At 40.1% G+C, this 22,946-nt stretch overlaps 2 protein-coding genes across 2 annotated transcripts; both read left to right on the forward strand.

Annotated features, from left to right (window-relative positions):
• The first annotated feature begins 3,413 nt into the window (after nt 1-3,413).
• LOC109122883 (proline-rich extensin-like protein EPR1) lies at nt 3,414-4,694 on the forward strand. The gene is made up of 2 exons (XM_019220991.2): nt 3,414-3,780; nt 4,561-4,694. Exons 1-2 carry the CDS (start codon nt 3,414-3,416, stop codon nt 4,692-4,694), a joined length of 501 nt encoding a protein of 166 aa, XP_019076536.2.
• A 4,151-nt stretch (nt 4,695-8,845) lies between these two features.
• LOC104879869 (extensin-like) lies at nt 8,846-10,495 on the forward strand. Its single transcript, XM_010654275.1, has 2 exons — nt 8,846-9,268; nt 10,340-10,495. Exons 1-2 carry the CDS (start codon nt 8,846-8,848, stop codon nt 10,493-10,495), a joined length of 579 nt encoding a protein of 192 aa, XP_010652577.1.
• Nucleotides 10,496-22,946: the final 12,451 nt, after the last annotated feature.

Raw genomic sequence — 22,946 nt, forward strand, 5'->3', positions numbered from 1 at the left:
ACGTCCTACCTCAGGATGGAGGGTGTGTATAGACTATAGGAGGTTGAATTCAGTAACTAGGAAGGACCATTTTCCATTGCCTTTCATGGACCAAGTCCTTGAGAGAGTCTCAGGACATCCTTTCTATTGTTTTCTAGATGGTTATTCAGGGTACTTCCAAATAGAAATTGATTTGGAAGATCAAGAAAAGACAACCTTCACTTGCCCCTTTGGTACTTTTGCATATATGAGAATGCCCTTTGGTCTATGTAATGCTCCTGCAACTTTCCAAAGATGCATGCTAAGCATCTTCAGTGATATGGTGGAACGCATCATGGAAGTTTTCATGGATGACATCACTGTATATGGAAGTTCTTATGAGGAGTGTTTGATGCATTTAGAAGCTGTTCTCCATAGATGTATTGAGAAAGACCTAGTGCTAAATTGGGAGAAGTGCCATTTTATGGTACAAAAAGGAATTGTCTTAGGACATATCATCTCCAAAAATGGCATTGAGGTAGATAAAGCAAAGGTGGAGCTAATTGTTAAGTTGCCACCTCCCACAAATGTAAAAGGAATTAGGCAATTCCTTGGACATGCCGGGTTCTATAGGAGGTTCATTAAGGATTTCTCAAAAATCTCAAAACCTCTGTGTGAGCTCTTGGTAAAGGATGCCAAGTTTGTGTGGGATGAGAAGTGTCAGAGGAGTTTTGAGGAATTAAAACAATTCCTCACAACTGCACCAATAGTCAGAGCCCCAAATTGGAAATTACCTTTTGAGGTAATGTGTGATTCAAGTGATCTTGCTATGGGGGCTGTTTTAGGGCAAAGAGAAGATGGAAAGCCCTATGTGATTTATTATGCAAGCAAAACTTTGAATGAGGCTCAAAGAAACTACACAACTACTGAGAAGGAGTTGTTGGCAGTAGTTTTTGCCTTGGATAAGTTTCGTGCTTATTTGGTAGGGTCCTCTATAGTGGTGTTCACTGACCATTCTGCTTTGAAGTACTTGCTAACCAAGCAAGATGCCAAGGCAAGATTGATAAGATGGATTCTTTTGCTCCAAGAATTCAATCTCCAAATCCAGGATAAAAAGGGGGTAGAAAATGTGGTAGCTGACCACTTGTCCAGACTTGTGATAGCACATGACTCACATGGTCTGCCTATCAATGATGACTTCCCTGAGGAGTCTCTCATGTCAGTAGATGTAGCTCCATGGTATTCTCACATTGCAAACTTTTTAGTTACTGGAGAAGTGCCAACTGAGTGGAGTGCCCAAGATAAGAGGCATTTATTTGCTAAGATCCATGCCTATTATTGGGAGAAGCCTTTTCTTTTTAAATATTGTGCGGATCAAATCATAAGGAAATGTGTTCCTGAGCAAGAGCAATCGAGAATTCTTTCCCATTGCCATGATAGTGCATGTGGAGGTCATTTTGCCTCCTAGAAAACAACCATGAAAGTGATCCAATCAGGCTTCTGGTGGCCCTCTCTTTTCAAGGATGCCCACTCTATGTGCAACGGATGTGATCGGTGTCAAAGGCTTGGTAAGCTAACACGCCGAAATATGATGCCCTTGAACCCCATCTTAATAGTGGATATCTTTGATGTTTGGGGGATAGACTTTATGGGACCATTTCCAATGTCGTTTGGGCATTCCTACATTTTGGTGGGAGTGGATTATGTCTCCAAGTGGGTAGAAGCAATCCCATGTAGGAGTAATGATCATAAAGTGGTTCTTAAATTCCTCAAGGACAATATCTTTGCAAGATTTGGAGTGCCAAAGGCCATTATAAGTGATGGGGGAACCCACTTTTGCAATAAACCTTTTGAGACTCTTCTAGCTAAGTATGGGGTTAAGCATAAGGTAGCTACACCTTATCACCCTCAAACAAGTGGCCAAGTTGAGTTAGCCAACCGTGAGATCAAAAATATATTGATGAAGGTGGTCAATGTGAATAGGAAGGATTGGTCTATCAAGCTCCTGGATTCCTTATGGGCTTATAGGACCGCTTACAAGACCATTCTAGGAATGTCTCCCTATCGCCTTGTTTATGGCAAAGCGTGTCATCTTCCAGTGGAGATTGAGTATAAAGCATGGTGGGCAATCAAAAAGCTCAACATGGATTTGACAAGAGCCGGATTAAAGAGATGTTTGGATTTGAATGAATTGGAGGAAATGAGGAATGACGCATACCTCAATTCAAAAATTGCAAAAGCAAGATTAAAAAAATGGCATGATCAATTGGTAAATCAAAAGAATTTGATCAAGGGACAAAGAGTTTTGCTTTATGATTCTAAACTTCATCTCTTTCCAGGAAAATTGAAATCCAGGTGGACGGGTCCTTTCATAATTCATGAAGTGCATCCCAACGGAGTGGTGGAAGTATTCAATCCCACAGGCAATCAAACCTTCAAAGTAAATGGCCATCGTCTCAAGCCATTCATAGCGCCTTACAGTACAGACAATGAGGAGATCAACCTCCTTGAACCACCACAACTCTGAGTGAAAGCAGGGTATCATGGGCTAAATAAGTCCATGAATTTTTTGTTATAGTTTTATAGTTATATCATTATTTTTATTTCTTTTGATTTTAATTCTTGCTCAAGCTTAGTTTATTTTGTCTTAATTTAAGTCAATTTTGATGATAAATTTCAGAAAAAAATCAAGAAAAATGTGGAGAGCTCTTCAAAAGCAAAACAGGGGAGCAAAACCAAGGAAACAGAGCACTGGATTTCAAGATGCGAGAATTTCGCACACCTGATTTCAAGGTGCGAAAATTTCGCACACCTTATTTCAAGGTGCGAAATCCTCGGTCCAAAGGGAGCCATTTTCGCACACCCCAAAAACAAGGTGCGAAATTTATCTCAAGGTGCGAAAACTGATTTCAAGGTGCGAAATTCCCTAAAAGCCATTTTCGCACACCACTGTTCAAGGTGCGAAAATTTTCGCACTATGCGAAATCCCCTCCTGGCACACGAGTGCCATTTTCGCACACCTCATGCCAATTTTCGCACCGTGCGAAACAAGGTGCGAAAATTTCGCACACCTGATTTCAAGGTGCGAAAATTTCGCACACCTCATTTCAAGGTGCGAATTCCACTGTCCAAAGGGGGCCATTTTCGCACACCTAAATCCAAGGTGCGAAATTTCCAGTCCAAGGTGCGAAAATTTCGCACGGTAATATTTTCAGCTCTAAAAATTTTAAACTGACTTTTAAATTAAAATTTTACCCCCGAAATTGTGCCTAACGTCTAAAAACGACTTTTCGGTTGCCTTGGAAAATTTTTAAACATAAACCCCCCCCCCCCCCCCCCCCCCCCAAACCCCATTCCTATATAAGCCCTTGAAGCCCAGGAACTCAACAGTCTACCCCGCGCACCAGCTGAGAAGCCTCTAAAATCCCGAACAGCCACCTCCCTTCATTTCGGCCATGGCAAAGACCAGAGGAGGCCTTTCCGCCTCCCCATCCTCACCGACACCGCGACCACATCAAGCTGCCATGGGAACCGTAGCTTCGCCCCCTGTTCAGGCCCCGGCTATTACCCCATTTGAGGGGGGAACCCCTTCTCAGCGCCGATACCCCACCAGGAGGCCACCCACGCACCCTGTGCAACCAGCAGATCAAGCCACAAGACCTGCTTCTCGACCCCCTGCGAAGAGAACCAAGTTCTCGGGTCCTGGAGAGCCATCCCATGCGCCTCAGGCAGAGCCGCCTACAGAGGAACCTCGGATTCCTGTGGGGATTCCTCCCGAGACCGTTATCAGGCATCCCATGATAGCTGCACCACCGATAGAGGGCAACCTGGATTGCAGAGATCGATCCTTCCACTCCAAGACCTACTTTGATATAGAGGCCCTCAGACAGCAGCCAGAGCTCAGAGATTCATTCCGACTGCTGCAGAGGTATCACATGGAGGATCTTCTCACTCCTAGGCAATTCTATTATCCCAGAGTAGTTCTAGATTTTTATCAATCTATGACTACTCGAGGCCTCCGCAATCCTACTCTCATCCAATTTGCCATAGACGGACGCCAGGGTGCCATTGGAGCTCGCCACATTGCTGAGGCCCTCCGTATACCTTATGAGCCTGTGATTCAGGCAGATTTCAAGGAGTGGTCCTCATTCTCTCAGAGCGACATGGTCCGTATTTTGTCCAGGGGGACTTCTACAGCCTCAGTGTTGACTAGGAGAGAGCTTCCATCTGGGATGCTCCTTATTGATGTCCTCCTGCGTGCCAACATCTTCCCACTTCAGCACAAGGTTCAGAGGAGAGGAGCTATTCTTGAGGCATTATTTAGGATTTCTGAGGGCTATTTCTTCGGCCCTCATCATTTGATTATGACTTCTCTTCTTCATTTTGAAGAGAAAGTCCATCAGAAGAAGCTTCAAAGGGCAGATAGCATCCCATTACTATTTTCGAGGCTCCTCTGCCAGATTTTAGAGCACCTAGGCTATCCTGAACAGCCCCGTCTTGAGAGGCGCCGCCATTGCCGAGAGGACTTCTCTCTCGACAAATGGCATCACTTGGTAGCCTACTTTGCACCCCAGGGAGCCCCAGCTGTGCCTGCACCTCCAGAGCTACCCCAAGATGAGCAGATGCCTCAGGCCCAGCAGGATGAGATTCTCACAGAGACCACACCTCCTATCCTGTGGACAAATTCTAGTTCAAGTGGACAAATTCTACTATCCTGTGGATTTTGTGGTCCTTGACACTGATTCCATTGTCAAGGAAGAGAATTATGTGCCAATCATCCTAGGGAGACCTTTCCTAGCTACCTCTAATGCTATCATTAATTGTAGGAATGGGGTGATGCAGCTCACATTTGGAAACATGACATTGGAATTAAACATATTCCACCTATGTAAGAGACATCTTCACCCTGAAGAGGAGGAAGGATTTGAGGAGGTATGCTTGATCAACACTTTGGTTGAAGAGCACTGTGACAAGAGTTTAGAGGAGAGCTTGAATGAAAACCTGGAAGTGCTTGAAGATGGGTTCCCTGAACCCTCTGATGTGCTAGCCATTATGTCTCCTTGGAGGAGACGGGAAGAGATCTTACCACTGTTCAACCAGGAAGACTCACAAGGAGTTCCTGTGGAGGACCCTCAAAAGCTTATTTTAAAGCCACTTCCTGTGGGTCTGAAGTATGCATACTTGGAGGATGATGAGAAATGTCCAGTGGTAGTTTCCTCAACCCTCACTAGTGATCAAGAGGATAGTCTTTTAGGAGTCCTCAGAAAATGTAAGAAAGCCATTGGATGGCAAATTTATGATCTGAAAGGGATTAGCCATTTGGTGTGCACCCACCATATTTATATGGAGGAAGATGCAAAACCAGTGAGGCAACCCCAAAGGAGACTGAATCCTCACATGCAAGAAGTGGTGAGGAATGAAGTTTTGAAGCTACTTCAAGCTGGGATCATATATCCCATTTCAGACAGCTTGTGGGTGAGTCCCACCCAAGTAGTCGCAAAGAAATCTGGAATCACTGTGGTCCAGAATGAGAAAGGGGAGGAAGTCTCTACACGTCCTACCTCAGGATGGAGGGTGTGTATAGACTATAGGAGGTTGAATTCAGTAACTAGGAAGGACCATTTTCCATTGCCTTTCATGGACCAAGTCCTTGAGAGAGTCTCAGGACATCCTTTCTATTGTTTTCTAGATGGTTATTCAGGGTACTTCCAACTAGAAATTGATTTGGAAGATCAAGAAAAGACAACCTTCACTTGCCCCTTTGGTACCTTTGCTTATAGGAGAATGCCCTTTGGTCTATGTAATGCTCCTGCAACTTTCCAAAGATGTATGCTAAGCATCTTCAGTGATATGGTGGAACGCATCATGGAAGTTTTCATGGATGACATCACTGTATATGGAAGTTCTTATGAGGAGTGTTTATTGCATTTAGAAGCTGTTCTCCATAGATGTATTGAGAAAGACCTAGTGCTAAATTGGGAGAAGTGCCATTTTATGGTACAAAAAGGAATTGTCTTAGGACATATCATCTCCAAAAATGGCATTGAGGTAGATAAAGCAAAGGTGGAGCTAATTGTTAAGTTGCCACCTCCCACAAATGTAAAAGGAATTAGGCAATTCCTTGGACATGTCGGGTTCTATAGGAGGTTCATTAAGGATTTCTCAAAAATCTCAAAACCTCTGTGTGAGCTCTTGGTAAAGGATGCCAAGTTTGTGTGGGATGAGAAGTGTCAGAGGAGTTTTGAGGAATTGAAACAATTCCTCACAACTGCACCAATAGTCAGAGCCCCAAATTGGAAATTACCTTTTGAGGTAATGTGTGATTCAAGTGATCTTGCTATGGGGGCTGTTTTAGGGCAAAGAGAAGATGGAAAGCCCTATGTGATTTATTATGTAAGCAAAACATTGAATGAGGCTCAAAGAAACTACACAACTACTGAGAAGGAGTTGTTGGCAGTAGTTTTTGCCTTGGATAAGTTTCGTGCTTATTTGGTAGGGTCCTCTATAGTGGTGTTCATTGACCATTCTGCTTTGAAGTACTTGCTAACCAAGCAAGATGCCAAGGCAAGATTGATAAGATGGATTCTTTTGCTCCAAGAATTCAATCTCCAAATCCAGGATAAAAAGGGGGTAGAAAATGTGGTAGCTGATCACTTGTCCAGACTTGTGATAGCACATGACTCACATGGTCTGCCTATCAATGATGACTTCCCTGAGGAGTCTCTCATGTTAGTAGATGTAGCTCCATGGTATTCTCACATTGCAAACTTTTTAGTTACTGGAGAAGTGCCAACTGAGTGGAGTGCCCAAGATAAGAGGCATTTCTTTGCTAAGATCCATGCCTATTATTGGGAGAAGCCTTTTCTTTTTAAATATTGTGCGGATCAAATCATAAGGAAATGTGTTCCTGAGCAAGAGCAATCGGGAATTCTTTCCCATTGCCATGATAGCGCATGTGGAGGTCATTTTGCCTCCCAGAAAACAGCCATGAAAGTGATCCAATCAGGCTTCTGGTGGCCCTCTTTTTTCAAGGATGCCCACTCTATGTGCAAGGGATGTGATCGGTGTCAAAGGCTTGGTAAGCTAACACGCCGAAATATGATGCCCTTGAACCCCATCTTAATAGTGGATATCTTTGATGTTTGGGGGATAGACTTTATGGGACCATTTCCAATGTCGTTTGGGCATTCCTACATTTTGGTGGGAGTGGATTATGTCTCCAAGTGGGTAGAAGCAATCCCATGTAGGAGTAATGATCATAATGTGGTTCTTAAATTCCTCAAGGACAATATCTTTGCAAGATTTGGAGTGCCAAAGGCCATTATAAGTGATGGGGGAACCCACTTTTGCAATAAACCTTTTGAGACTCTTCTAGCCAAGTATGGGGTTAAGCACAAGGTAGCTACACCTTATCACCCTCAAACAAGTGGCCAAGTTGAGTTAGCCAACCGTGAGATCAAGAATATATTGATGAAGGTGGTCAATGTGAATAGGAAGGATTGGTCTATCAAGCTCCTGGATTCCTTATGGGCTTATAGGACCGCTTACAAGACCATTCTAGGAATGTCTCCCTATCGCCTTGTTTATGGCAAAGCGTGTCATCTTCCAGTGGAGATTGAGTATAAAGCATGGTGGGCAATCAAAAAGCTCAACATGGATTTGACAAGAGCCGGATTAAAGAGATGTTTGGATTTGAATGAATTGGAGGAAATGAGGAATGACGCATACCTCAATTCAAAAATTGCAAAAGCAAGATTAAAAAAATGGCATGATCAATTGGTAAATCAAGAGAATTTTATCAAGGGACAAAGAGTTTTGCTTTATGATTCTAAACTTCATCTCTTTCTAGGAAAATTGAAATCTAGGTGGACGAGTCCTTTCATAATTCATGAAGTGCATCCCAACGGAGTGGTGGAAGTATTCAATTCCACAGGCAATCAAACCTTCAAAGTAAATGGCCATCATCTCAAGCCATTCATAGAGCCTTACAGTACAGACAAGGAGGAGATCAACCTCCTTGAACCACCACAACTCTGAGTGAAAACAGGGTATCATGGGCTAAATAAGTCCATGAATTTTTTGTTATAGTTTTATAGTTATATCATTATTTTTATTTCTTTTGATTTTAATTCTTGCTCAAGCTTAGTTTATTTTGTCTTAATTTAAGTCAATTTTGATGATAAATTTAAAAAAAAAAATCAAGAAAAATGTGGAGAGCTCTTCAAAAGCAAAACAGGGGAGCAAAACCAAGGAAACAGAGCACCTGATTTCAAGGTGCGAAAATTTCGCACACCTTATTTCAAGGTGCGAAATCCTTGGTCCAAAGGGAGCCATTTTCGCACACCCCAAAAACAAGGTGCGAAATTTATCTCAAGGTGCGAAAACTGATTTCAAGGTGCGAAATTCCCTAAAAGCCATTTTCGCACACCACTGTTCAAGGTGCGAAAATTTTCGCACTATGCGAAATCCCCTCCTAGCACACGAGTGCCATTTTCGCACACCTCAGGCCAATTTTCGCACCGTGCGAAACAAGGTGCGAAAATTTCGCACACCTCATTTCAAGGTGCGAATTCCACTGTCCAAAGGGGGCCATTTTCGCACACCTAAATCCAAGGTGCGAAATTTCCAGTCCAAGGTGCGAAAATTTCGCACGGTAAAATTTTCAGCTTTAAAAATTTTAAACTGACTTTTAAATTAAAATTTTACCCCTGAAATTGTGCCTAACGTCTAAAAACGACTTTTCGGTTGCCTTGGAAAATTTTTAAACATAAAACCCCCCCACACCCCATTCCTATATAAGCCCTTGAAGCCCAGGAACTCAACAGTCTACCACGCGCACCAGCTGAGAAGCCTCTGAAATCCCGAACAGCCACCCTTCATTTCGGCCATGGCAAAGACCAGAGGAGGCCTTTCCGCCTCCCCATCCTCACCGACACCGCGACCACATCAAGCTGCCATGGGAGCCGCAGCTTTGCCCCCTGTTCAGGTCCCGGCTATTCCCCTATTTGAGGGGGGAGCCCCTTTTCAGCGCCGATACCCCACCAGCAGGCCACCCACGCACCCTGTGCAACCAGCAGATCAAGCCACAAGACCTGCTTCTCGACCCCCTGCGAAGAGAACCAAGTTCTCGGGTCCTGGAGAGCCATCCCATGCGCCTCAGGCAGAGCCGCCTACAGAGGAACCTCGGATTCCTGTGGGGATTCCTCCCGAGACCGTTATCAGGCGTCCCATGATAGCTGGACCACCGATAGAGGGCAACCTGGATTGCAGAGATCGATCCTTCCACTCCAAGACCTACTTTGATATAGAGGCCCTCAGACAGCAGCCAGAGCTCAGAGATTCATTCCGACTGCTGCAGAGGTATCACATGGAGGATCTTCTCACTCCTAGGCAATTCTACTATCCCAGAGTAGTTCTAGATTTTTATCAATCTATGACTACTCGAGGCCTCCGCAATCCTACTCTCATCCAATTTACCATAGACGGACGCCAAGGTGCCATTGGAGCTCGTCACATTGCTGAGGTCCTCCGTATACCTTATGAGCCTGTGATTCAGGCAGATTTCAGGGAGTGGTCCTCATTCTCTCAGAGCGACATGGTCCGTATTTTGTCCAGGGGGACTTCTACAGCCTCAGTGTTGACTAGGAGAGAGTTTCCATCTGGGATGCTCTTTATTGATGTCCTCCTGCGTGCCAACATCTTCCCACTTCAGCACAAGGTTCAGAGGAGATGAGCTATTCTTGAGGCATTATTTAGGATTTCTGAGGGCTATTTCTTCGGCCCTTATCATTTGATTATGACTTCTCTTCTTCATTTTGAAGAGAAAGTCCATCAGAAGAAGCTTCAAAGGGTCGATGGCATCCCATTACTATTTCCGAGGCTCCTCTGCCAGATTTTAGAGCACCTGGGCTATCCTGAACAGCCCCGTCTTGAGAGGCGCCGCCATTGCCGAGAGGACTTCTTTCTCGACAAATGGCATCACTTGGTAGCCTACTTTGCACCCCAGGGAGCCCCAGCTGTGCCTGCACCTCCAGAGCTACCCCAAGATGAGCAGATGCCTCAGGCCCAGCAGGATGAGATTCTCACAGAGACCACACCTCCTGCCCCTGCAGCACACCCCTCAGAGCATATTCTTGAGCCTATACATCCTATTTCTCCTATCACTTCGGGTGCTCCACCAGTCATGCCAGCTACCCCAGCACCTCCTCCTTCATCTGAGCCCACTGTCACCGTTTCTCTTACGGAATTCAGAGGCTTAGAGCGTTCATTGCGGACACTGAGCACTGCTCAGGATTCTATTATCCACCAGATGGCCACTATTCGGGCACACCAGGATCAGATCATTGCTACTCAGGCCCAGCATACCATGATCCTTCATCAGATTCAGCAGCATTTGAGTATGCAGACACCTTTTGGGCATGATAGGTCTGCACCATCCGAGCCTCTAGTGCCAGATAAGGAGAGCTTACCAGTTGAGCAGCCCATACTAGAGGAGGAGATCAGAGCAGAGCCATCACATGATCCCACTACTATCTGATCTTTTTATCTTTTTGTTTTACTTGTTTTTTATCTTTTTGTTTTACTTGTTTTTTATGTTAGACTTGTAAATCCCATCTTTTGCATGTTTTATAAACTGGGATTGGAAGTATTACTTGAAATCATACATTGTATATTTCTTTTCCAAGTAATATATATATATATATATCCTTTTTTATTATATTCCCTTTTCTCATTACTCTTTTCTCTTTGGAACATGTGGTTTAAGATATTCCATACCTCCTATACACTCAGACTTTGTCTCACTCAGGAGGTACCACTTCCTCCCTTTATTTTCAATCGTTTTTGAAACATTAGGGACAATGTTCAACTTGGTTGGGGGGAGAGTTGAGAAAGGAAGTTTTGTTGTTAATACTAAGTTATTTTGGTTTTTTAGTTGATTTTTGCTTAAAATTTAAAATTTTTAAAAGTTTTTTGAATCATTCTCTATGGTTGTTAAAGATAATTTCTCAAAAATAAAATAGGATAAGTCGAGTTTTAACTTAATTATTTAAGTCTTAGAGTTTGTTTTATGTTTTCAAAGTTAATAATCTATTGAAGCCCTCTTTGATTTCAAACTTATTTCTTCCATTTCAAGCTTTACACACACTATGCACATTAGATCCCGGATATATGATGTAAAACTTTCCCACCTTCTAAGCTTAGGAAAATTTTGACTTGGTTCATTACATAACCTCTCTTTAATAGTGTTGGGACACCTCATAAAGACCAATGAGTCTTTGAAAAAAAAAAAAAAAAAAGAGAATAAGCTTCTATTCTTTCCTTGAAACCTAAGCATGATCCGAAGGGGTGGCGAAAGCCTTTAAAACCCGATGCCCTAAACCTTGATTGGTTGGGAGTCATCGATCCTCTGCTTGCTACATAGGTGAATTGGTTAAGATTAGTGAGTAAAAAGAATTGTGAATAAGAAGGTGCGTTCCTAACCTATTAAGAGTTGGATAATTTTGCCAATGTTTGAGAAAAGCTTAAGTTGGGAAGAGAGGATAGTTGTACATACTATATCCGGAAGCTAATCTCATTAACACTTAGCTTATTATGGAAGAGTTTGATTTGGAACCTTGAGAGTAGAGATTCTTTTGATACTTAATTGCATAATCTCCACTCTTTGTACTTTTTGTTTAAGTTTTAGCTTTGACAACTCCTATTGCATTTTGAATCTTCATATCTTTAGTTCACCATGTGAGATGTGTTTTGATATCAGTCATGCCACTCAATTATTTTTTGGAATGATTTGCATGACTTCTTTTACGTATATTATTACATTTGCTTAGTTTTTCTCTCCTTAATTGCTAAGGGACTAGCAATATGTCGGTTGGGGGGAGTGATTACTACTCAAAACATGCTATTTAGTAGCTTGTAATTATCTCTTTTAAACACCCTTGAGTAGTAATTATTACCTTTTAACTCAATTAACATGTTAGGGACCCTTGCAATCGTTTCTAACAATTGTGTTAAGTTTTGGTGCTTTTTGATAGCTTTATGCTCACCAAAGCAATTTATGAATGAGGGAGAGCTATATATGGTTCATGGCAAAGCTTTTGGAAAGCTTAAATTTATGAAGAAACCAAGCTTTGGAGCCTCATAATCCTTTGCCTTAGTAGTTTAAAGTATGCAAGGAGAGAACAATGGAGAAGAGGAAAACAGGGTGATGAAAACAAGGGATACAGCTGCAGTCTTTCATTGCACTTTTGGAGCACTTACCGAAGTCCATTTTTTACGTTCTATATACCATTTCAAAGCTCAGAAAGTCAAGAATCCAACGATTCAAACCATGTACGATTTGGAGCTGAAATGAGGAATATAGGGCCTTCGGAAGACAACTGCATCAAACTGAGGGACAATTTCGCATGATGGAAATCAAGGTGCGAATTCCACAGTCCAAAGTGTGGGAATTTCGCACACCTGAAACCAATGTGCGAAATTGGAACTGCAACGTGCGAAAATTGGATATTTTTGCCGACTCTTTTTCTTCTGATATTTTTGTGTTTAAATTTCCATTTTCTCCTTGTATTCAGCCACTCATGTAATTCCTTAGCTAGGAAGTATCCAAGGAAGGGTAAAATTACCTTCCTATATAAATTCTCTTGTAATCACTGAAAAATAATCTTTTCGGGGAGCTTTCTCCAGGAGACCAACTTATGTAAATTTGTTACTTAGTGAAATACAGAGATCTCTTTTGCTTTTTTTTTTCTCTCTTCTATTTTCTATTTTCTTGCAAGCGAAACACCCTCTGAGGATGTTTTCCCAGAGGATGAGAGGCTAAACATTTAGTTTCTTGGAGTAAAGGAAGCTAGGTGAAAAGTCCAGATTAAAACATGGAAAGTTTCCGTGCATTAAATTCAGGTAGTTGGAGTCCATAAATGGTTTATAAAGCCAAGGTTTTGCCTTAAATCCCTTAGAATCACTTTGACTGGCCAATACATGGTAAGCTTAAGGTCTCTGTGGATGCTTATTGCTAGATCCATATCAGTCCATTAGTTATCATGTACGAGCCATTGGAAAGTGATTCAAGGTGATAGCCCATAGTGTCTTAAGCCATTAATGGACCTTGACTACCATCTCTAGTGACTTTTTATGGATTAAAACTTCATTGTCAAACCTATACCGGTTCGGGAAATAACTATAGGTTAAATCCCCAATGCGAGGAGAAAAATCCGGAATTTTCCACTTTGCATCTGGAACTTGAACCTAGCAACCTTTAGCTCCTGGAGACTTTCTTTCTTCCACTTTTTACTTAGTTCTATGTGAGTTTAGTTTAAATCACCACTTTCAAAACAATTTTATTTTCTTTTAAATTTCAAGTTTGTGCTAAAGGAAATCATCAGAATCAATTTCTAATTTAGAGTCTGTCACTGATAGAGTGAAAACCCATCCCTGAGTTCGACCCTAGAACTGCTATACTATAGTAGCTTTGCTACGCCAGTATAAGGTCATAGGTTTTATAAATGTTTTTGATTAAAAGACTCGGCTGGGCATCGAATCACTTGGTTCTCTTTGCAAGGGGCCGAGAAGCTGGCCTCTTAGCTTGGTCGACAGGTGGCACAGGTTCAGTGGGCGGCCTCCTGGTGTGGTATCGGCGCTGAGAAGGGGTTCCCCCCTCAGATGGGGGAATGGCCGGGTCCTGAACAGGTGGCGAAGCGGCGCCTCCCATGGTGGATTGCTGTGGCCGAGGCGTCGGTGATGATGGGGAGGCGGAAAGGCCTCCTCTAGTCTTTGGCATGGCCGAAATGAAGGGAGGTGGCTGTTCGGGATTCCAGAGGCTTCTCAGCTAGTGCGCGGAGGAGTCTTTTGAGTTTCTGGGCTTCAAGGGTTTATATAGGAATGGGGTTTGGGGGGGTTTTGATGTTTAAAAATTTCCAAGGCAACCGAAAAGTCGTTTTTGGACGTTAGGCACAATTTCGGGGGTAAAATTTTAATTTAAAAGTCAGTTTAAAATTTTTGGAGCTTAAAATTTTACCGTGCGAAATTTTCGCACCTTGGACTTAAAATTTCGCACCTTGAATTTGGGTGTGCGAAAATCCCACCCCTTGGACTGAGGAATTCGCACCTTGGAATCAATTTCGCACTCAAATTTGCACTGTGCGAAAATTTCGCACCTTGTTTCGCACGGTGCGAAAATTGGCTTGAGGTGTGCGAAAATGGCACTCGTGTGCCAGGAGGGGATTTTGCACGGTGCGAAAATTTCCGAACCTTGAACAGTGGTGTGCGAAAATGGCATTTAGGGAATTCGCACTTTGAACAGGGGATTTCGCACCTTGAATTAAATTTCGCACCTTGTTTCTGAGGTGTGCGAAAATTGCACCCCTTTGACTGAGGAATTCGCACCTTGATTTCCATCGTGCGAAAATTTCGCACCTTGAAATGCAATGCTCTGTTTCCTTGGTTTTGCTCCCCTGTCTTGCTTTTGAAGAGTTCTCCTCATTTTTCTTGATTTTTTTCTGAAATTTAACATCAAAATTGACTTGAATTAAGACAAAATAAACTAAGTTTGAGCATGAATTATAATCAAAAGAAATAAAAATAATGATATAACTATAAAACTAAAACAAAAAATTCATGGACTTATATAGTCCATGAGACCCTGCTTTCCCTCAGAGTTGCTGTGGTTCAAGGAGGTTGATCTCCTGCTTGTCTATACTGTAAGGCTCTATGAATGGCTTGAGACGATGGGCATTGACTTTGAAGGTTTGATTGCCTGTGGGATTGAATACTTCCACCACTCCGTTGGGATGTACTTTATGAATTATGAAAGGACTCGTCCACCTGGATTTCAATTTTCCTGGAAAGAGATGAAGTTTAGAGTCATAAAGCAAGACTCTTTGTCCCAAAACAGCCCCCATAGCATGATCATCAAAAAAACTTAAGTTAAATCAAACCAAAATAAAATTAAAGCGAGAAATCAAAATTAAAACAAGTTTTAAAATAAAACAAAAAGATATGGACTAGCTAGTCTTTAGAAAGACTAAGTCCATAAAAAAATTGGATCCGGATTTAGCTTGCCCGGATCCCATATGAAGTTTGCATTTAAATCAACAGGAAGTGGCTTCAAAACTAGCTTTGGAGGGTCCTCCATAGTTGCTCCTTGTGAGTCCTCCTCATTGAACAAGGGTAAGATCTCTTCCCGTCTCCTCCAAGGAGACATGATGGCTAGAACATCAGAGGGTTCAGGTAACCCTTCTTCAAGCACTTCAAGGCTTTCATTCAAGCTCTCTTCTAAATTCTTGTCACAGTGCTCTTCAACCAAAGTGTTGATCAAACACACCTCCTCAAATCCTTCCTCCTCTTCAGGGTGAAGATGCCTCTTACATAGGTGGAATATGTTTAATTCCAATGTCATGTTTCCAAATGTGAGCTGCATCACCCCATTCCTACAATTAATGATAGCATTGGAGGTAGCTAGGAAAGGCCTCCCTAGGATGATTGGCACATAATTTTCTTCCTTAACAGTGGAATCAATGTCAAGTACCACAAAATCCACAGGATAGTAGAATTTGTCCACTTGAACTAGAACATCCTCTATCACCCCTCTTGGGATTTTGACCGACCTATCAGCTAAGGAGAGGGTCATGGTTGTGGGCTTCAATCCTCTAAGTCCCAGTTGCTTATACACAGAGTATGGGAGCAAATTCACACTTGCTCCCAAGTCTAGTAAAGCTTTTTCCACATGTGTCCCTCCAATGTTGACTGATATGGTGGGACATCCCGGATCTTTATACTTAACTGGGGACTTACTATGAATGATAGCACTCACTTGCTCAGTGAGGAATGCATTCTTTGTCACCTGTAACCCTCTCTTGACTGTGCACAAGTCCTTTAGAAACTTTGCATATGTGGGGACTTGCTTGATCATATCAAGTAAGGGTATATTCACCTTCACTTGTCTCAGAACCTCAAGAATTTCTTATGAATTCTTGATTTCTTTCTTTCCATGTAAAGCTTGAGGAAAAGGGGGAGGCATATGTTTTTTCATCATATCCTCCTTAGTCACTATCCTTGGTTCTTCTTCAATGCTTGATTTGGATGCACTTTTCTTCCCACTCTTCTCTTCTTGGCTATTGCTCTCTTTAATCAAGGGTCTCTTTGACACGAGTTCTTCATCATGCCCCACGTTAGGCAAGGGTTGATCAACCTCCTTCCCACTCCTCAAAGTGATTACAGCTTTGACCTCTCTCAAATTTGAAGACTCATCATCTTGGGTTTCAACTTCATGAACACCCTTGGGATTTTGACTTGGTTGAGAGGGAAACTTTCCCTTCTCATTCATTGTGTTGAGGTTGGTAAGTCTAGAGATGGAGTACTGAATATTATCTATCTTCTGAGATAGATCATTTTGCATTCCCTCCATTCTCTTAATTTGAGAACTCTCAACGTTTTCAATCTTTTGATGCAATTGGGAGTTGATTGCCTTTTGTTCACCCACAAAGTCACCCATGACTTTACTTAGGTTCACAATGGCTTGCTCCACTGAAGATGGTTGTTGAGGTGCTTGGGTTTGGCCTTGTGGTTGGTATGGAGGTGGCCTTGGTTTCCAAGAAAAATTTGGGTGGTTTCTCCAGCTTGAATTATAGGTGTTACCATAGGATGCACTGTTGTTGGGCCTAAATTGCCCCACAACATTAACTTGATCACCTAACATTTCTCTCACTGCTGGCATGGTTGGGCACTCATCTACCACATGATCACATGATTGGCAAATGGTGCAAGGCATGACATGGACTTGGGTATCGGAAATGGCTTGGACTTCATGCATCTTTTTCAACTCAAGTTCTTCCAACCTCCTTGCTAATGTTGCCACTTTAGCTTTCATGTCCACGTCTTCACTCAACATGTACATTCCAGCCTTTGGATTTTGGGTTTGTTGAGAGGGAAACTTTCCTTTCTCTCTTGAGTTGGGCTCATCCCATCCTCTTGACACCTCAGTCACATAACTTAAAAAGTCCATGGCTTCTTCAAGATTCTTACTCATAAAATCTCCCCCACACATGGTTTCAAGAATTTGCTTCATGGAAGAAGACATTCCATCATAAAAATAGCTCACTAAGAGCCATGTATCAAAACCATGATGAGGACAAGCATTGATGGCCTCCATATACCTTTCCCAACACTCATGGAACTTCTCATTTTCTTTTGCAGAAAAGTTTGAGATTTGTCTCTTCAACCCATTGGTCCTATGGGTGGGGAAAATTTTTTTCAAAAATTCAGCCTGAAGATCAACCCAATTCCTTATGCTCCTTGGCCTTAAAGAATTAAGCCATATTTTTGCCTTGTCCTTCAAAGTAAAAGGGAATAGCTTGAGTCTCATCAAGTTTATTGAAGCTCCTTCCTCTCTAAAGGTATTACACACCTCCTCAAACTCCTTGATGTGAGCATATGGATTCTCACTCTCCATTCCATGGAAATTTGGTAGGAGGGGCACAATATGGGGCCTTATAACCAACTACTCAAGAGGGGGTAGGATGCATGAGAGTGCACTCATCCTTGGTGGATGCATTCTATCCCTCATGGATAGATATGCATTGGGATTACCCCCTTGACCTTGTTGAGAATTCTGATCCTCTGGTGGAGGGTCTATGATGTTTACACAGATATCCAACTCTGTGTCTTGAGGATTCTCAATCCTTACTAATTTTCCCTCTTGGTCCCTAATCCAATAGGGCATGCACAAGTTACAATACCTGAAACAAAACAAAAACAACAAAAACAAAAGAAACCTAGAAAAAAGTTAAGGTTAGAAAAAAAAAATGAAAATAAACCAACAAAAATTAAATGAAAGGAAAAGAAGTTAATGAAAAAGGAATTCACCAAACTTGTGATGAATTCACAAGTAGCCTCTAAAAAGTTGCATCACTGTATTGTGGCACCGTCCCCGGCAACGGTGCCATTTTGATTCGTGCCCAGCCGGTTTTTTAATCAAAAATATTTATAAATCCTATGACCTTATACTGGCGTAGCAAAGCTACTATAGTATAGCAGTTCTAGGGTCGAACTCAGGGATGGGTTTTCACTCTATCAGTGACAGACTCTAAATTCGAAATTGATTCTGATGATTTCCTTTAACACAAACTTGAAGTTTAAAAGAAAATAAAATTGTTTTGAAAGTGGTGATTAAAACTAAACTCACATAGAACTAAGTAAAAATAGAAGAAAGAAAGTCTCCCGGAGCTAAAGGTTGCTAGGTTCAAGTTCAGAATGCAAAGTGGAAAATTCCGGATTTTTCTCCTCGCATTGGGGATTTAACCTATAGTTATTTCCCGAACCGGTATAGGTTTGACAATGAAGATTTAATCCATAAAAAGTCAATAGAGATGGTAGTCAAGGTCCATTAATGGCTTAAGACACTATGGGTTATCACCTTGAATCACTTTCCAATGGCTCGTACATGATAACTAATGGACTGATATGGATCTAGCAATAAGCATCCACAGAGACCTGAAGCTTACCATGTATTGGCCAGTCAAAGTTATTCTAAGGGATTTAAAGCAAAACTTTGGATTTAGAAGCCATTTATGGACTCCAACTACCTGAATTTAATGCACGGAAACTTTCCACCTTTTAATCTGGACTTTACACCTAGCTTCCTTCACTCCAAGAAACTATACGTTTAGCCTCTCATCCTCTGGGAAAACATCCTCAGAGGCTGTTTGGCTTCCAAGAAAATAGAAAATAGTAGAGAGAAAAAGAAAGCAAAAGAAATCTCTGTATTTCACTAAGTGTAGAATTTACATCAGTTGGTCTCCTGGAGAAAGCTCCCCGAGAGTGGTTTTTTTCAGTGTTTACAGGAGAATTTATATAGGAAGGTAATTTTACCCTTCCTTCGATACTTCCTAGCTAAGGAAATATATGAGTGGCTGAATACAAGGAGAAAATGGAAATTTAGACACAAAAATATTAGAAGAAAAGAGTCGGCAAAAATATCCAATTTTCGCACGTTGGAGTTCCAATTTCGCACTTGGTTCTGAGGTGTGCGAAATTCCCACACTTTGGACTGAGGAATTCGCACCTTGATTTTCATCGTACGAAATTGTTCCTCAGCTTGATGCAGTTGTCTTCCGAAGGCCATATCTTCATCATTTCAGCTCCAAATCGTACATGGTTTGAATCGTTGAATTCTTGACTTTCTGAGCTTTGAAATGGTATATAGAATGTAGAAAATGGACTTCGGGAAGTGCTCCAAAAATGCGAAGGAAGACTGCAGCTGTGTCCCCTATTTTCCTTACCCTGTTTTTCTTCTTCTCCATTGTTCTTTCCTTGTAAACTTTAAACGACTAAGGCAAAGGATTATGAGACTCCAAAGCTTGGTTTCTTCATAAATTTGAGCTCTTCAAAAGCTTTGCCATGAACTATACATAGCTCTCCCTCATTCTTAAATTGCTTTGGTGAGCATATAGCTATCAAAAAGCACCAAAACTTAACACAATTGTTAGAAACGATTGCAAGGGTCCCTAACATGTTAATTAAGTTAAATGGTAATAATTACTACTCAAGGGTGTTTAAAAGAGCTAATTACAAGCTACAAAATAGCAAGTTTTGAGTAGTAATCACAAAGCCCAATCATAAGCTTCTCCAATAGGGGCAATGTTCCATCCTCTATTTTCACCTTCTTCAATCCCATCCAATAATTGAGATTGAGCCTCTTAAGTTTTTGAAACCATTGCAACAAAGCATATTTGCTCATCGATAGAGGTTTGGGATAGGGAAGGCTTCTACAAGCTAGGTAAGGCTTCAAGAACTTGCATTGGATTACTCATTAATTTTGAACCAAGTAAGGCTACTTCGACTAAATTTTGAAGTTTAGAAATCTAGTTAAACAACTCCTCCAAACACCCATGCAAGTAGAGAGTTGAAAGAAATGAAGGTGGATGAGACATGTATTGTAAATCCAACTCTCATATTCACTCAATGAACAAATAGACAAATATTTAAGATGCTTCATGTTAGTAATGGAGGAACATAAAGACTGCCCATTTTCTTTAGAAATTTTTGTAATACAAGCTTTCTTAATTTTTGTAATACATAATCCCATGAGTTAATGTCCACAGAAGTTAGCTTCTGCAGGTCATCCAAAACCTCAATACCCTCCTTTACATGCACTCCTCTAATATAACCCCAACTCAAATCAACATATTGCGCAACTTTTGAAGTTTATTGATCTCAATAAGGTCTTCCACAAGGGAATATTTTAGATCTGAAGTCTATAGGTTTTGTAGTTTACCTATGGACCTTCAAAGCATCCTCACTCTTGTCTTTCTCAGGCTTAAATACCTCAAATGCAACAAATTTCCCAAATCTTCAGGAACACTATCTAAGCTAGCACAAGTAAAATCCAATACTTTTAGAAGCCTAAATTTTGAAGCCAGTGACCTTAGAAAAAACTTCTGAGAGTTGTAAAGAAAAATGGAGCAAAAAGGACCCTTAGCAAGCCTATAGGTTCTAAGATCAAAATTATCTTAATTTTAATCCATCCTCATCCTAAAGATGAGTTAAGCTGATGAATCAAAGGATATGAATTTCTTTTTAAGTACTAAACTATATGTGTTAATAGTGCAAGTGACCAATCCTAAAGATGGAAAGTGGTAGAATCACCTAAAATGGTCTCACTTCCATAGTCTAAGGGCTAAATGAAAAATGTATATTAATCTTGCCTTAGAAATTCTCCAATTATAAGGCAAAAAAATTTATTAAAGAAGGTCTCTACCTAGTAATAAGATCATGATCTACTTAAAGTAGGTTTGATTCTTATGATACTAAGATATCTTGCATGGAATAAATTTAGTAATTCAAGAGCACTATATCCTTACTAACTTAGCAATTTATTAATGCATATCAATTTTATTGTTACATGAAATTTATCTCACAATCCTATCATTCTCATTCTCTCATCAAATAAATTAAGTGTGTCTAATTATGTGGACTAGAAAATAAATTTGGATATAGTACTCACATTAAAAGAGTTAAAGTGGGTGACATAGAAATATACTCATTTTCCTTGCAAGAGGATAGAGAAGCTCATCAAAGGAGGCATAAGGCGCATGAAAAGGCTAAGTATACCATACTTAAGTCTTTGGATAATGTGTTGCAATAGTAGCACATGTCTTATGCCACCACTGATGATATTCTTTTTAACTTATAAGAGATGTTTGGTGATAAGGGTAGGCTACCTAAACAAACTACCCTTAGGACTATTATGAACACTAAGATGACAAAAGGAACTCTCATTAGAAATCATATGGTTTGTATGATCAAACTCTTTAATGAGATGAAGATCCTTGGAGCCAAAATTGATGGTGAGAACATTATTTTAGAGACTTATCAGATTTCTTCAAGTAGTTTAAGCTCAACTATGGTATGAATAAGATATTGTTAAACTAGGTAGACTTGATGAAGGAACTCCAAATGGTTGAGGGGGTTCTCAAATATTAGAGAAAGGTCTTCACATAGTAGTTAAACGTTCTTTAAGTTCTTCTAACAAGAAGTAGAAGAACAATAAAGAGGGTAACACCTAGGAAAGTCCAAGTCTAGGAATGAAAATAGTTAGGAAAGGGTAAGTGTTTCCTTTGTGGTAAGAAGGATCACTTAGAAAAGAGTGCCCTAAATACCTAAAGAAAAAGGAAGGTACAAATCATTTTCTTGTTGTTGAATTTTGTTTAGTGGTAGTGGATTTCACCAACTCAAGGTGGATAGATTCCAAGGTCACTGATCATGTTTATAATTCTTTACAAGGTTTTCAGCTAAGAAGAAGGTTTGTTAGTGTCGTAAGATCAATATATTTTTGTTATACCTATACATTGGCTTCTATATTAATGTATAATATTGGTGCATTAGCATTTTATACTTTGTGAATTAAAAGTATAAATAATTTTTATAATAAAACTATTGGGGAGAAACGATGTTGTTCTTAAGCCCGAGATGGGTCACCCAAATGATATTGGTGGTCAAATACCATAAAAGACTTAGCTTACCCTCATTGGACATTAATTGAGTTTTAGATGAGATAGTCAATGCCTAATCCAAGAATTAGTATCCGACCCAAAGATCATGAATTGAACCACAAGCACATCATGTTGGTGAAGGGGTTGTTTGGGATTATTGGGATGCAATGATGCCTCAAATGATGGTAGTCCATTGCCATTATAGGCTTAGTCTACCTCATTGAACAACAATTGATTTGGTTTATAATAGATGACACCTTATGAAGTAGAAAAAAAAAAGTCTTTTAGGATCAGTTTATACTAACAATAAAAATATGAATAATAATGTTAACAATAATCATTACAATTGGTATAATATTAATAAAAATAATATTATTTCTACTAATAATATGAATAATATAACACTAATATTCTAACAATAATATTAAGAATGTGTTATTATTAATAATGACTATAATATAATAATAATAATAATACAATTAGTCTTATTGGAGTATATAATGCATTAAAGGCAAAAAAGAAAAATAAATAAATAAAAGCATGATTTTAATAATAAAGCTTACAAGCCTTAATAATTAAAAAAAAAAAATTGTAGTTTATAGGAGATGGCATCATAATAATAAAAATAAAAATAAAACAATATTAATATTAATAATATGAATAATAATGTTAGTAATAATCATAATAATATTATTTTTATTAATAATATGAATAATATAATATATATATACTAATATCATAAATATACTATTTTAACATTATTAATATTTAATAATAATAATATAATTAGTCTTAATATAGTATATAAAACATAAAAGACAAAAAAAAAATTAGAAAAGTAAAATTAAATGAGATAAGGAGGAAAAGAAAAGTAGAGATATTTATATTTGGAATTGTGGGATGGTCAAATTTTAAAAATATTAGTTATGGGCTTTTAAGAAATTAAAATTATAGATTTGGTGACCATGAAAAAGACTTATCGCCTACAGGCCATCAATTTTG

Source organism: Vitis vinifera, chromosome 7 (assembly GCF_030704535.1).
Source record: "Vitis vinifera cultivar Pinot Noir 40024 chromosome 7, ASM3070453v1".
Taxonomy (NCBI): domain Eukaryota; kingdom Viridiplantae; phylum Streptophyta; class Magnoliopsida; order Vitales; family Vitaceae; genus Vitis; species Vitis vinifera.